At 48.5% G+C, this 14,240-nt stretch overlaps 1 protein-coding gene across 2 annotated transcripts; it reads left to right on the forward strand.

Moving 5' to 3' along the window:
- Positions 1–955: 955 nt before the first annotated feature.
- On the forward strand, positions 956–12,769 carry ANKRD40 (ankyrin repeat domain 40). Of its 2 annotated transcripts, XM_073883734.1 has the most exons (6): positions 984–1,152; positions 3,177–3,354; positions 6,384–6,532; positions 7,153–7,635; positions 9,416–9,597; positions 10,289–12,769. In XM_073883734.1, exons 1-6 carry the CDS (start codon positions 1,137–1,139, stop codon positions 10,433–10,435), a joined length of 1,155 nt encoding a protein of 384 aa, XP_073739835.1. In that variant the 5' UTR covers positions 984–1,136; the 3' UTR covers positions 10,436–12,769. The 2 variants fall into 2 exon arrangements, with proteins under 2 accessions (XP_025715113.1, XP_073739835.1); XM_025859328.2 differs by lacking the exon at positions 3,177–3,354 and having other exon boundaries at positions 956–1,152.
- The last annotated feature ends 1,471 nt before the right edge of the window (positions 12,770–14,240 follow it).

A 14,240-nucleotide genomic window follows, 5' to 3' on the forward strand; every position in this document is an offset into this window, starting at 1 on the left:
CAGCAAAACAGTATTCTGTTTTTCTCCCCCTGGGTAGTAAACCAGTGCCAACCCAGGCTCTGAGCCTGGTTAGGTTGATCAGGCAGGAGTCAGGCAAAATGCTGTGCACATACACACCATAGCTCTCCCCAGAGATCCTGGCATCAGGGCCAGGATAACGCCACAGCCTCTGTGGTGTTCTTCCTTGCTCTCTTTTATCCTTGCATGGCCTTCATGAAGAGTAATCATGATTTATAAGCAGTAATAAATTACAGTTTAGAGACTCCAGGCACAATATAAATATTTTCCCTGAAAGCCAAGAAATCTCTAAAATGAGATGTAAAACAACAGCGATTGAAATAAATATGCGAACCGGATGGTCCCAAGCACTGTCGAAAGAAGAAAGAACAGCGCAATCTACCTCTGCAATTATGGGCATATAATAGTAGGATCGTTTTCAGCCCGTCTCCCCCACCCTGCTGGGCAAGCGTTGGCTCAGATAAGGAAAAAGAGCCAAACAGACTTGGGTGGTGGTGGTGAAGAAACACCAATTATTTTTGATGCCTGGTAAACAGCCTGCGCCAGAGGATAAGGCTTTTCTGGCTCTCAGCTATGCTTTCTTCTCTTTCCATGTGTCTGCCCTCCTCCCCTGAAGCCGCCGGGCGGGGAGGTCTAAAAATAGTCCGTGAATCACCGCGGATCACGTCGTGCGGCAGTTACATAAACAGCCAGCCGGGCGCCCGGGCCGAGGGTAGGAACGGAAAATATCTGGGTCAGGGTTGTCACTCCGAATAGGGTCCCCCGGAGTCGGCCCGCGGGAGGCGCGGCCGGGGCGGAGGCTGGGGCCTGCGGCCGGGCGCAGCCGGGGAGCGGCGGGCGGCGGCGGGCGGAAGCAGCAGCCCCGGGCCGGGCGCGAGCAGGGCGGGCGAGCCCCGCGCTCTCCCCATGGCGGGGAGCGGGCCGCGGCGGCGGCGGCGCTGACGGGCCCGGGGCGGGGCGGGCGGGGCAGGCCGGGCGGGGGCCTGGGCCCGAGGGGAAGATGAGCGCTCTCCTAGAGCAGAAGGAGCAGCAGGAGAGGCTGCGGGAGGCCGCGGCCTTGGGGGACATTCGGGAGGTGCAGAAACTGGTGGAGAGCGGGGTGGATGTGAACTCCCAAAATGAGGTCAACGGCTGGTAAGTGGGGAGCGGGGGAGGCCTAGGTCAGAGCAGCCGGCCGGGGCCCGGGGCGCGGGGCGGGCGCCCGCGACCGAGGCCCGGCGCTGCCCGCGGACGCCCGCCAAGGCGTGGCCCGGCGCCGGGGCCTCGGAGGCCTAGCGCTCGCCAGGCCAGCCCGGGCCCCCCCCACCCCCCTCTGCGCCGTGCAGTCGGGAGCGCGGCCTGCCCCAATCCCCGCCCACGTGGGCCTCCCGGGGCAGCGCCCACCCGAGCCCTGGCCCCCCTCCCGCCCCGCCGAGCCCCGCACCCCCCACCCTGGCTCCGCTGGGGCCGGAACCCTGGCGGCTACGAATTGATCACGCAAGCTCGTATGGAGCTCACCCCAGTTCGAGTGTTGAATTATTTTGCCCTAGGAGCTTTTGGAGAACACACCTGTGCAGAGCGAAAAGCATAAGCAACCGAGCAAATACGAATCTTATAAATTAGCAATTTCCCAAGACCGGGGGAAGAAAAAAATCACTCGCATCACTATTCTGTCTCTCTGTTGTCTCACTGCCCCAGTGATTTGCTGCTGCCTACGGCTGCCTGTTGAGGGAAGACTTACTCGTTTATCCCATGGAGTGTTTTTGCTTTATTCATTTACTTTTTTAAAAAGATTTTATTTATTTATTTGACAGAGAGACACAGCGAGAGAGGGAACACAAGCAGGGGGAGTGGGAGAGGGAGAAGCAGGCTTCCTGCCAAGCGGGGCTCGATCCCAGGACCCTGGGATCATGACCGGAGCCAAAGGCAGACGCTTGACGACTGAGCCACGCAGGCGCCCCATGTTTTTTTATTACAATCTTAAATACAGAATTTGAATCAAGACTCTAGATGCCTGCCTGCAGACTGAGCCCTTCCCAATTAAATAGGGAGTCTCATTTTAGCATGTGCTGGTCAAATCTTTAGTGTCAAGTTCCCGAATGTGGTGTTATTCTGTCCTCTTCACACTTACATTTAAATTTTTATTTGATCCAAGGAATGCTTAACCCGCCTGTTTTGCTAGCTTAGACTTAAAGTGAGCTTGGAAAGATTTTATTTTTTAAAATGGAATCATACATTTTGGAACTGAGAGGGACATTGGAGATGGATGGGTCCAACCACAGAGACTAACCCTAGGTCACACAGCTATTAATATGATAGCTGGGACCACAACCCCAGTGGTTTTCTGACTCCCCCGCGAAGTTATCTGTCTCCTAAAGGAAACAGCCTGGATAGCTGTCCAGAAGGCCAGGAAACAGTAGCTACTGCCTTTCTGTTTTGTTTTTCCTTTAAAAGTGTTTGCAAACAAGCTTCCTGTTCTGTGTGTACCTTCTCTGTGGTTCACAAGCTGGGACTCACTGTTTTGGCAGTGGGAGGCAGTGTTGTGTAGAAGAAGGAGCCTGGTCTTTCCCGCAGGTTCTTCTCCCTTCCTGCTTTAGCTAATACCACCTTGCCTGAGTCACTTCATTTTCCAGTTGTTTAAAAAGAGTGTTGTGACCACTGAAGGATATGAAGCATAGTATGAATCGCTAACATTTACTGAGTTCGTGACATAAACAAGGCTCTAAGAGCTTTGCCTCATTATCTCCTTCACAACTACTCCAGAACATCGATGTTCCTCTCTCTGTTTTACAGATGAGGAAACTGAGGCCCAGCCAGATTAAGTAATTTTCCCCAAGGTCATAGAATTTACTAGAAAGGAAGCCAGCATCTGACTCCAGACCCTACTTTCCTAACTATGATGCCTGCCCCAAAGTAGGCTCGGGCTATAGTAGTTGAATCTGAAGCAACATGAAGAGGCTGCTCATCAATCAGGGAGGCTGTCTATTAGGCACCTCATGTTGGAGGTTCAAGGTTGCATTCCTGATCTCCCCTCACCCCCCAGGCCTGCTCCTCTGAGTCCTACTCAGCTTGGCGTCTGAGGTGCTCAGGCCAGAACTCTTGGTGCCCTCCTTGCCTCCTGTCTTTCCCTCATATTCCACATCCGGCCAGTCGGCCAATTCTGCCGACTTCACCTACAGCTGTGGTCAGAATCGGACCACTTCTCAGTAGCTCTACCTCTACACCTCTGGTACCCAGCCACCATCATCCTGTTGCCCGGATTCTCGCTGCAGCCCCCCAGCTCGTCTCCTTGCTTCCATCCTTAATACCCTGCAGTCTTTTCTCGGCGCAGCAGCCAAAGGGATCCTGTTGTAAAAAGTAAGTCGTAAGTCGGATCGTTTCACTCTGCTCAGAACACTCTGATGGCCACCATCCCACTCTGAGTAAAAGCCTGTGGTCCTAGAGTTTCTACTTCCTGTCTGCACCGTCCTCTCTCCTTACCTCTATGCCTCATCTCTGGATTTGCCCCCTTGCTCCCCTGGCCTGCTGGCTTTTCCTGAAACACCAGGCACAGCCCTGATGCAAGGCCTTTGTGTTTTTTCTTCCAAGTCTACTCCAGAACATCGATGTTCTTCTCTCCGTTTTACAGATGAGGAAACTGAGGCCCAGTAAGATTAAGTAATTTGTGCTTTTGCTCCCTCGCCTCCTTCAGGTATTAGCGTAGATGCCACCTCGGTGAGCCTCTCCTCGGCCCTCGATTTAAAATGGCACCTTGCCCCTCCCCTGCCTCTGGCACTCCCTAGTCCCTTCCCTTGTTTTATCATCCCTGTAACGCTTCACCACCACCTAGGGTACTGTTTGGCTCATTTATTTGCTGACTGCCTCTATTTCCTTTTCTGGAAAATGGGGGGAATGTTGATAACAGCACTTAACTCATGGGTTGTTCAGAGATCGAATGAGTTAATACATGAGAAGACTTTAGAACAGTGTCCCCCCATGTAAAAAGCATTATATCTGTGTTAACTATTGTTTTCTTCTTATTAAGCAGTGTGCTGGGTAATGGATATAAATCTTACCCTCAAAAAACGTAGTCTCTAGCATAGAAAAGCAGAATGATTACTGCTTTCAATTTGTAGTTGCTCAATAACTACAATTTCAGCACCGATGAATGATGGCCAGTGCTTCTGGTCTGAAATACTTCCCCGGACTAACCAGATATTCTCACTGCAAATTTAAAGCCTAAAGAGTTGAAGTTCAGAGATAGAGTTCCCACATCAATTGTAATTCAAGCATGTGCATACCCCTTGGCTTTAAGGAACAAGTATAATGGCTTGTGAAGAAGTTGAAAATACTCCCTGGCTGAGTTATGGCTGTCCAGAGCCACACAGGTCTGGGCTGTAAATGATTATCACTCAGGGCACGGGGTGGTGGGGACCATGCCATGTTGACTTAACCCCACATTACATGGTGATGCTTTAGCTAGTTGGTTTTCCCGGAGTGTCTCAGACCCACTGGCAGTAAATTAGCTTCTTCAGTCTCAAGCTTGTCATGAACAAGTGATTTACTACCAGCAAGTGAGTACTTTATTTCCAAAAGGGAACATATTTTTCTCATCATGCTCCATTCATTTTTGAATGCTTGCTTATCATTATAATTATTCACTTTTCAAGCCTGTGCCATAGATACACACACACACACACACACACACACTCAGCTGCAATTTGCCCACAATCAAGGATGTGTTGGATCCTTCCACTCTGAGCAATGTCCACCTTGTTCTTGGTTCATTTGTTTGGTGATTAAGTACCTGTATGTCCAAGCAGACACTTCCTTATCTTCATGAGCTTATATTTCAGGAGCCGAGATCGAGCCTCTTCCTTATTTCTCCCAAATTGACAATCTTTTCTTCATAGAGAATATCTTAAAAGTACCCAGATAATCTAATTCTAATGAATAATAGTGCAGGATATCACTCTGAAATATCAGTGGAGTGGCTCCCAGCCAGCCAGACAAGCTCGCTTTCTGTAAGTCAGAAATATTTAGGAGGCCAGGGCAAAGCAACGTCTCCCTTGAACCAAAGGAACTTTCTGGATAGTTACACTTCCAGGTTAGTGACCTACCCCTCAGTACTGAACATATTGTTCTGTTCTTTACCATACTGTATTTGGCTATAAGCTCTGAAGATATTTACCTCTGTTCCATTAGAGAATTGGTGATTGAGGACATTTCAGAATGGAGAGGAAAAAATATTTTCCTTCTTTAATATCAGTCAGCTTTGGCAACTGGGGATGAATTTAGTTATTCTGAATCCTTTCATTTCTGTTAAGATGGAGTTTTTAACCAGCATGCTAATTATATTTCTATGCAATGTTAAAATAATAACCCTTCAGAGTATGCATAATCCTCTCCTATATGTACAATGGTAAATAATCAGTTTTACTTAAATGAGTCTAATATGTTAGAAGAGTTTGTTCTTGAAAATTTTGGTCGTTGGTGTACATTTTTAAAGTGCCTTAGGAATTAAAGTGTGCAGCGCTGTACGTTTAAGCAGATGAGCCTTATGGAGAGAACTAGAGAAGCCAACTTTTTAAAAAATGGAAATTCAAAACCGTGTGTGTGTGTGTGTGTGTGTGTGTGTGTGTGTGTGTGTGTGTGTGTGAAGGAAGGAAAAGGAAAAGAGGGAGCAGCTGAGATTCAGCTGGGAATATCTATAGCAATAATAATTTTAGCAGCAGAGCTGTAGATGATTATTAGCCTGATAATATTTAATCTTCATGTGTCATTTAGTGCATATGAAGCAAGTTGCCATTACCCCTAAAAAGGAATGTGGCACTATAAAAACATTTTAAAGAGACTGGGACAATCTAATGAGCATTACTGATGGAAGACCACTCAGCAGTACCATTAGAGTTAGCCAGCCAGCCAGCTTCGTGGAAGACATTGAAATGAAAGCCCCTAGAATAAATTGGTTTTTCCCAAGGGCCCATAATGAAATTTAGAAATAAATTTCAAGCATAACTAAACATTTTGATCACCTGCTTTCTGACAAGGAAAGTTGAGGTTGCCAGCCTGGCTTCCTTATTCTAGGCTGAACTTTTTTTTTTTTTTAAAGATTTTATTTATTTATTTGACAGAGACACAGCGAGAGAGGGAACACAAGCAGGGGGAGTGGGAGAGGGAGAAGCAGGCTTCGCGCTGAGCAGGGAGCCTGATGCGGGGCTCGGTCCCAGGACCCCGGGATCATGACCTGAGCCGAAGGCAGACGCTTAACGCCTGAGCCACCCAGGCGCCCCATCTAGCTGAACTCTTAATGGGCTTGCATATATTTCTTGATTAGCATGTGGAATTTGAAATCCCAAACTACCTCTCCTCTTTTAACTCACTCTTTTTTCCTTTTCTTGGGACAGGACCTGTTTACACTGGGCATGTAAGCGCAATCATGGTCAGGTGGTCTCTTACTTATTACAATCAGGAGCTGACAAAGAAATTCTTACGACAAAAGGAGAAATGCCAGTGCAATTGACATCAAGGAGGGAAATCAGGAAGATCATGGGAGGTGAGTCTGTGCTTGGGGGCAACCTTTGATTTTGTCAAACTAAATTGAGACTTGTGGGGTTATTGGCCACATTCTTGATGTCAGTCAAACCACAAATCTGTTTTTAAAAGCAAAGGTAATATTACTGTGCCAAGATAGTAATTCCACGTGGTTTCCAGACAAGTCGGCATTATCAGGTTTTATTTTTTAAAATTTATTATTTATTTATTTTTATTATTTTTTTAAGATTTTATTTGTTCATTTGAGACAAAGAGATAGAGAGAGCATGAGCAGGAGAGAGGCAGAGGGAGAGGGAGAAGCAGGCTCCCCGCTGAGCCAGGAGCCAGACATGGGGCTCGATCCCAGGACCCTGGGATCATGACCTGAGCTGAAGGCAGACTCTTAACCACCTGAGCCACCCAGGCGCCCCCAGGTTTTATTTTTTTAATCTGTAAAATTTCAGGTGATAAAAATGGTGATCATAAACCTAATGAAACGCTCTTTGCTCTTCTGATTGGAAGAGGCAGTGAACACTGAACAAAATATGTCACATACCAAAGGAGACTAGCTTTCACAAGACACTCTCTTCCTGGTGATTTTTAAAGGGCTGTGTAAATGTTATTCGTTTTCTTCTTTGTAAGTGGAAGAAGATGATGGTGCCGACAGCCTCCCCCAGCTGAAGAAGGAGTCAGAACTGCCCTTTGTTCCCAACTATTTGGCCAACCCAGCCTTCCCTTTCATCTACACCCCTGCGGCAGAGGATCCAGGCCAGCTACAGAACGGGGGCCCCTCCACACCTCCGGCATCGCCCCCTGCGGATGGCTCTCCTCCCTTGCTCCCTACGGGGGAGCCTCCCCTGGCCGGGGCCTTTCCACGGGACCACACCTCTCTGGCATTGGTTCAGAACCGGGACGTGTCTGCCCCCTCTGCCATTCTCCGAACACCAGAAAGCACAAAACCAGGTCCTGTCTGTCAGCCGCCAGTGAGTCAGAGCCGCTCACTGCTCTCTTCTGTCCCGCCCAAGCCACCAGTGTCTCTGGAGCCTCAAAATGGGACATATGCAGGACCAACGCCAGCATTCCAGCCGTTCTTCTTCACGGGGGCATTTCCATTTAATATGCAAGGTAAGCCTGCGGTGGGAAGCAGCTGCCACTGCAGGGCAACCTGTGTCCAGGGGTCAAGTGATGCCCTTCCTGGTTGTGGGGGCGTGGAGGGGTGCGATGCGGGGGTGTGGAGAGGGGTAGGGTGGGCGCGCAGGCTTTATGTGTGTATTGAGACTCTAATCACAGACTTAGGGAAATTTTGCCAGACTAGTATAAGGAGCTGTCTTTACTCAGATTCACGAATTTTTACCTTCTGCCCTTTTGAAATAGTTAAGTGTGTATTTTCCAAGAACAAGGATGGTCTCTTACATAACCACAGTCCAGTGATCACGTTTAGGAAATGGAACCTTACTATAATACCATTTTCTAATCCGGGCCATATTTAGATGTTGTCAGTTATCTCCCTGGTACCCTCTGCAGCTCTGTGCGCTCCTTCTACCCTGCTCCCATGCCCCCCCCGCCCCCCCGCCCCGGGTCACCCGTCGCGTTTGGTTATCCTATGTTTCCGTTTTCCTTTCACCCGGAAGGTTCCTCAGCCTTTCTCTTATCATTTTGGACCTCAATAGTTTTGAAGAGTCCAGGCCAGGTATCGTGTAGAATGTGATCCCCCACCTTTCTCTACATACTTAGTTGCTATTCTGCTGTAAAGAAGGACCTTCCCTTCTCCTCCATACTTTGTATCAGTATGAATTCGTAGATTCTTTACATTAGGTTATAATTCATTACTGTCATCATCTTGATGTTCAAATTACACCAGTCCAGAGGAGCCCCTTCAAGCCAGTTCTCGTGTCACTTGGACATGTCCCATCATTCTTGGAGCGTGTCCTTACTTTCTGGGGCTGCAAGAAGGTCCAGGCTCCCAGTGTAATGTTCCCGGCCCCAGCCCCGGAGGCAGCCGTTTCTCCAAGTTCTCCTGGTTCTTTCTGGCGGAGAGTGGTGGTCAGACACAGGGCTGTGGACACTGCGTACACTTAAGACTCCAGCTGTGTCATACCTTCTAGGTCTGCATGGAGGACAGAGCCAGGAAAGAAATATATTTAGGTGCTGATAACCTTGGCCTTGGAGTGCCATGAAGGATTCATATGTAAGGAGCAAAGCAGAGCCCCCAAACCCACATCGGTGCTTGGCGTGGGCCATCTTGGCAGCCAGGCTCAGAATTTAGGGGCAGACGGCTCAGATCCCAGACCCTTGAATAATAGCGGTTATTTACGCCCAAAGCCCAGACTCCTCCCGTGCTGAGGTATACTGCGTTCAGATCACAGTTAGACTGTCTTTTTTTCTTAGTAGCTTATCTTTCTGCTGTCTCACTGTGTTTATTACAAGGAATTTCATCATTCACAGATACCTTTCCATTCACAGATTCACAGTTACTAAGTCCTTTTGGAGTCACACCCATCCCATACCTTGCCTGTGCCTTCCTTTCGTCTCTCTTCCCCTGTCCTGCTCGTGTGTGGTTTGATACTCAAACCCGCTCATATGCCTTGACCTCCTCAGCTCCAGCAGCAGAAGTAAATCGTCCTTCTGCACACTGGATGGTTGTCTCCCCCGACACACCTCCCTTTTACTTTGTGAACCCCCGTCTTCGATGTAGGGAAGACAGTGCAGGAAAGTGTCAGCAGAGCCAGCAGTGGGGCTGAGCTAACGCTGCTGACAGGGCGGGTTTTCTTGGGGGCGGGGGGACCGTGCAAGGCCTTTGGCACAGGGCATGATTATGTAGACCGGTCTTCTGGAAAAGATCTTAAATTACATCGGCTGCCGGTGCAGGCCCCATCCATTAACGTTTCTCCCTCTTTATTTCTAGAGCTGGTACTCAAGGTGAGGATTCAGAACCCATCTCTTCGAGAAAATGATTTCATCGAGATTGAACTGGACCGACAGGAGCTCACCTATCAAGAATTGCTCAGAGTGAGTTGCTGTGAGCTGGGTGTGGATCCAGATCAAGTGGAGAAGATCAGAAAGTTACCCAATACTCTGGTGAGAAAGGTAAGAAAGGTCGGCTAAGCATGAGTGGTTGGCGGCTTTTTGCATTTGGAAAATACGCAGCTTCCTCCTTGGCTGTATGAGTCATAGTAGAGAACCGAAAAGAGACTAGAAAAAGGAGCCAAGGGTGGTTTTCCAGACATTGTCATTGAGCTTTCTTCCCTCTACTGCGTCTACAGGGACATGACATTTTTGAAATTTGTAGGATACCAGAGAGCATGTTCTGAATTACCAGTCACATGTACCTATTTTTGGTTGTTTGTGTAGTGATATGTAAGGATCACGTCAGTGTACTATCAGATACGGCCTGTGTTAAGAACCAGGTTAAATGATAGGGCAAATCCGCATGGATACGTGTGTGGTCCTCCCAGCATCCGTGGCTTCTCAGGGCACCTGGGGAGAATGGATCTGAGTAGCCTCTCGCTTCAGGGGGTGCTCATCCTGGAGCAGCTGCTGTTAAGGGCTTCCTTCTGCCTCTGTGCCAACCCCGCTCACGCCCCGGGGGACTGCCCTGCACTGTCACTCCCGACAGCCTGCCACCGGGGTCTTCCTCCTCTCTTCCTCCTCCTCCTGCTTCTCCTCCTCCGTTTTCTTCCTTGCCTTAAAATGAGCTGAGATTCTGGTATGGACACAGCACACCAAACATATAGAGACAAGTTACTCCCCTTAATGCGTTCAGTCTGTTTTGTTTTAGGACAAAGACGTTGCTCGACTCCAAGACTTCCAGGAGCTGGAACTGGTTCTAATGATAAGTGAGAACAATTTTCTGTTCAGAAATGCTGCATCCACACTGACTGAAAGACCTTGCTACAACAGGAGAGCTTCCAAACTGACTTACTAATGCAGCAGGGACTTTTATTGCTGAGTGTTGTGACAGTGCGCATCCCCTCTGGGCCAAGGACAAGCCATGGATCGAAATGCCTTGGGCGCCACCGTGTAGTATACACTAACATCGTTCTGCCAAGGTAGGAAGCCCCTGACCCCCCCCCCCCAGCAGCGGTGCCACTCTTCCAAGCCTCTTGGTGCACAATAAACCTATTGCTTGAAGCTGTGAACAGCTGAGAAGTGGTCTGGAGAGGCAGAAGCCGGCCGTTCTGTTTTCGTGTGCCCCATGTCAGTGAGCTGTCCAAGCAGACGCGGAGAGTGCGGAGCCTGTTTGCAGCCACTCCTGCGGGTGGTGCACCTGCAGGGCGGACATGCTCTCTTGGTGTCGCCTGCTCCCGCCTCCCCCCCCACCTCTCCTGAAGCAGGAGCTGGTGACAGAGGAAATTGGGGAAAGCACAGGTACTGGGCAAAAGAATTTTAGTGTGACTAGTGGCTGTGAGGTTTCACATACCATATTTATAAATGTTACTCAGGTTCAAAGTATTTAAGAATACAGTTACCTAGTTGTAAGTATGCTGTTAACCAAAAGAGCTGCCCCTCCTCCCCCCTTTGTCTTTTGTGAGCCCCCAAGCCTGCTTCTGTCTCTAGTCCGCCATTGCCTGGACAGTCATTGCTGCATTAACTCTGTGGCCACTAGAGGGCTCTCTGACGCCTTCCAAAAGAGCAACGCTTTTTTTTTGTTTTCTTGCTTTTTTTTTTTTTCCACACTTTTTAAATCTCCGAAGCGATTCCTGTCCTCTCCATGTTTAATTGCACCGTCTGAGAAGAGCACAAACATTGCCGGCCCGTGTTCTCCACTTTCATTTCCCACTAGAAATGAAAAGCAATTTTTGAAACCGAATCTGTTGCTATTTTAAAGGTTATCGTGGGAAACTGAGCTAAAGGAGTTAGCATCTTTATTTTTGTATCAAAGATAAGGGTTATTTTGAAATTATTAGGATTTTTACACAACTCTGAAATCTGTTGCTTTTTGTATAAACAAATTGTTTGATCCTAGGGCTCCCCGACTACCACCACCAGTCCACTTGACAAAGCCAGTTGTGAGTTTCCCAGGCTTTGTTCTGGAAGACACTGATTAAACTCTTGAGCATGGCATACGAATGTTTTTAAAGAGCGCATTCAAGAATTCTTTTCCTTTCCTTCCGTGTCATTACTGTTCAAAGAGCCACTGTCTTGTTGAGACAAACAGCGTAACTTTAGAAATAAGAACGAGCACACTTAGACAAACAGGAGGGCAGGGGTTTGAAGCTGGCTGTTGAAGAGCGTCCCTGCTGTCTTAAGAAGCTTTTTCCCCATAGTGCCTATAGTTTCCAAAGAAACTGGACTTCCTAACTGTGTTAATTTTATTGGAACACTGCGACGACTGAGCGAGAACATGCAGAAGCTGTCAGTGGAAGAGAGTGTTGTGCTGAGCTAATGGTCTCCTGCTGCTGCTCGGTGCTGAGCTGAGGTTGAGGTGTTTTCAAGGCCAGCTTCATGGGGTCACTCCGTTTGGTGACTTAACCGTCTCCCACCAGTTACTGATGGTGACTTACTCATCCTTGTACAGTGTTTGCATCACTGAGTAAAGGTTACTTATTATCCCTTCTCTGAAGTGCTTGAAAGGAAACCTCCCTGTGTTTCAACCAATCAGAAGCTAGTTTACCTAGACCTACTAACCTTTTTTCCTTCCCTTTGGGAAAAGTTACAATTTACTGATAACACGAAGGCTAGTTGTATCCCGGAGGAAATAAGTCCAGTATTAATTTTTGTCTAAATCACTGGGGTAAAAACTCTTCTAGCCATCTAGATCAATTAGAGACTCAGAGGCAGTGGAGGTCCCCAGCCCAGAGGTGGCCTATGGAGGAGTCGCTCCAGGGCATTCCCCTGCCCCCGCCCCCGGCTTAGAGACGGAAGTTAGAGATGGAGGTTGGAGCCGACGCAGGGGCGAGGGAGGGGCTGGGCATCTCAGGGGAGGGCTTAGCCCTCCATGGGCCTCTCTTCTCCTTTCTCAAGTCTTCTGTAGTCAACTGACTCCTGCATCTGGCGGTGGGATGAGCCCGCACAGTTGATGGTAGGTGAGTTTAAAGTCTTAATCTATGCATTCAGAGAAATATTTTTATATGCTTTGTGTAATTTATAACAAGGACTTTTTTTTTTAGCTTTGTTAACTGTGAATTCACCCCTCCTCCACTGCATATTTAAAGCATGTGTTCACACGGTGTGTAAACATTCACTGAAGACTTTTTTTCTTTGTGCATTGCCGACTGTTCAGACATAACGAGTATTATTAAAATCAAATATTAACGGACTGAGCCCATCTTCTTTCGTTTTGGCCCCCTAAGCAGCACGGCACTTCTAATCCCAGGGGGTTCAAGTTCCTGGATGGTCCTAGGGACACAATGCTCCGGAGGAAAAATAGCAGGGAATGTCCTCCCGACCTGAGCCGCCTCCCTCCTGCAGCTGCTGCCCATGGCCTGTCAGTGGCACCTGGAGACATATTTTGTGCAGTGCCTTTCCTCCCGGTTCACAGCAGTGAGCTTCATCTCCTTGGAGCTGCTGAGCCAGCTAGATGGAGGTCATCCTCTATTAACCGCAGCTTTTGATTATCCTATTTACTTTACACAACTGAGCCTCTCCTTTGGGCTGTCAGCACCTGTCAGGGCCTCAGTGAGCTCAGAAGCAAACTCCCAAGGCAGGAGAGGAAATACAGTCTCACACCGTCAGATCTTTAGCTGAGCACGCTGCTGAGTGAATCTGCGTTTCTGTTAGTTTAGGGTGGCTGCAGCCTCACAGAGCAGACGTCATGCCAAATTGGCCTAATAAATCAGGGAGCACAGTAGAGACCTTTTCTTAGCACCAAGGAGAGGCAGAATAATGTGGGCATTTGTGCCTTCATACTCGCTTTATCACAAGAATGGAAGTCGTCTTCCATACACTCATAAACATCCTGGGCAGAAACAGGCTGCCAAAAAAAAAAATGTGATTAACCTTTAACAAATGGCCCTGCGGCACAGGCCGACCTGATACACAGAGGAGAACCAGATCAAAGGAGCCATCTCCGCACCTACCACAGACCGTTTAGGGAAGAAAGGCACACCATCACCTCCAACCAGTCCCATCAGAGTAGAAAGGTCAAGGAAGTGAGAGAGTCAGAGACCAAAAAACTCTGTAAGGTAACAAAGAAGAGAGCCATTCCAAATAGAAGGCCTTATGCCAGATGGACTCTGACCTGTAGAAAATGAACGCTCTGTTGGTTTGCTTGGGACCAAATTTAATTTATCACCTCAAGATGTGTTTACCAGCCCAGGACTGGCGGGGGAGGGGGTGCAGACCCCGGGCTGCTCTTTGCTCCCACTTTCAGCTTTGGCCAGACGGAGGAAGAGGAATGGCTCAGAGGCCTCGCTGGTTATGGGGACCTGTCTGGAACATTGTAAAGGAGCAAGGAAATGAAGCACCATGCCTGTCTCAGCCCCTAGAGGAACAGGCCTGGAGGTCTGAGGGATGACATAAACGTGAAGGTGTTCACGGCAGCCTTCCCAGGAGGCGTCGGGTCAAATTTCAGGGGCTTTATTTCTCGCCTTTTTACAGTATCTGCACAGCAGAGCAGGAACTCCCCAGTGAATTTTGGCTGTGAAGATGACATTTCTAGCCAAAAGCTCTCAAGTCTGAAGTTTTCAGATAATTCCAGCCATGTGGATATGTATAAAGTCTACCTCCACCCCTCCCCTTGCCTCCCCCAAAGGTCCTAACCCCCAAACCTTGTGAACAGGCAGAGAAAG

The sequence above is a fragment of the Callorhinus ursinus genome, unplaced genomic scaffold, assembly GCF_003265705.2.
Source record: "Callorhinus ursinus isolate GAN/ISIS: 27379988/994484 unplaced genomic scaffold, GSC_fseal_2.0 scaffold52, whole genome shotgun sequence".
Taxonomy (NCBI): Eukaryota; Metazoa; Chordata; class Mammalia; order Carnivora; family Otariidae; genus Callorhinus; species Callorhinus ursinus.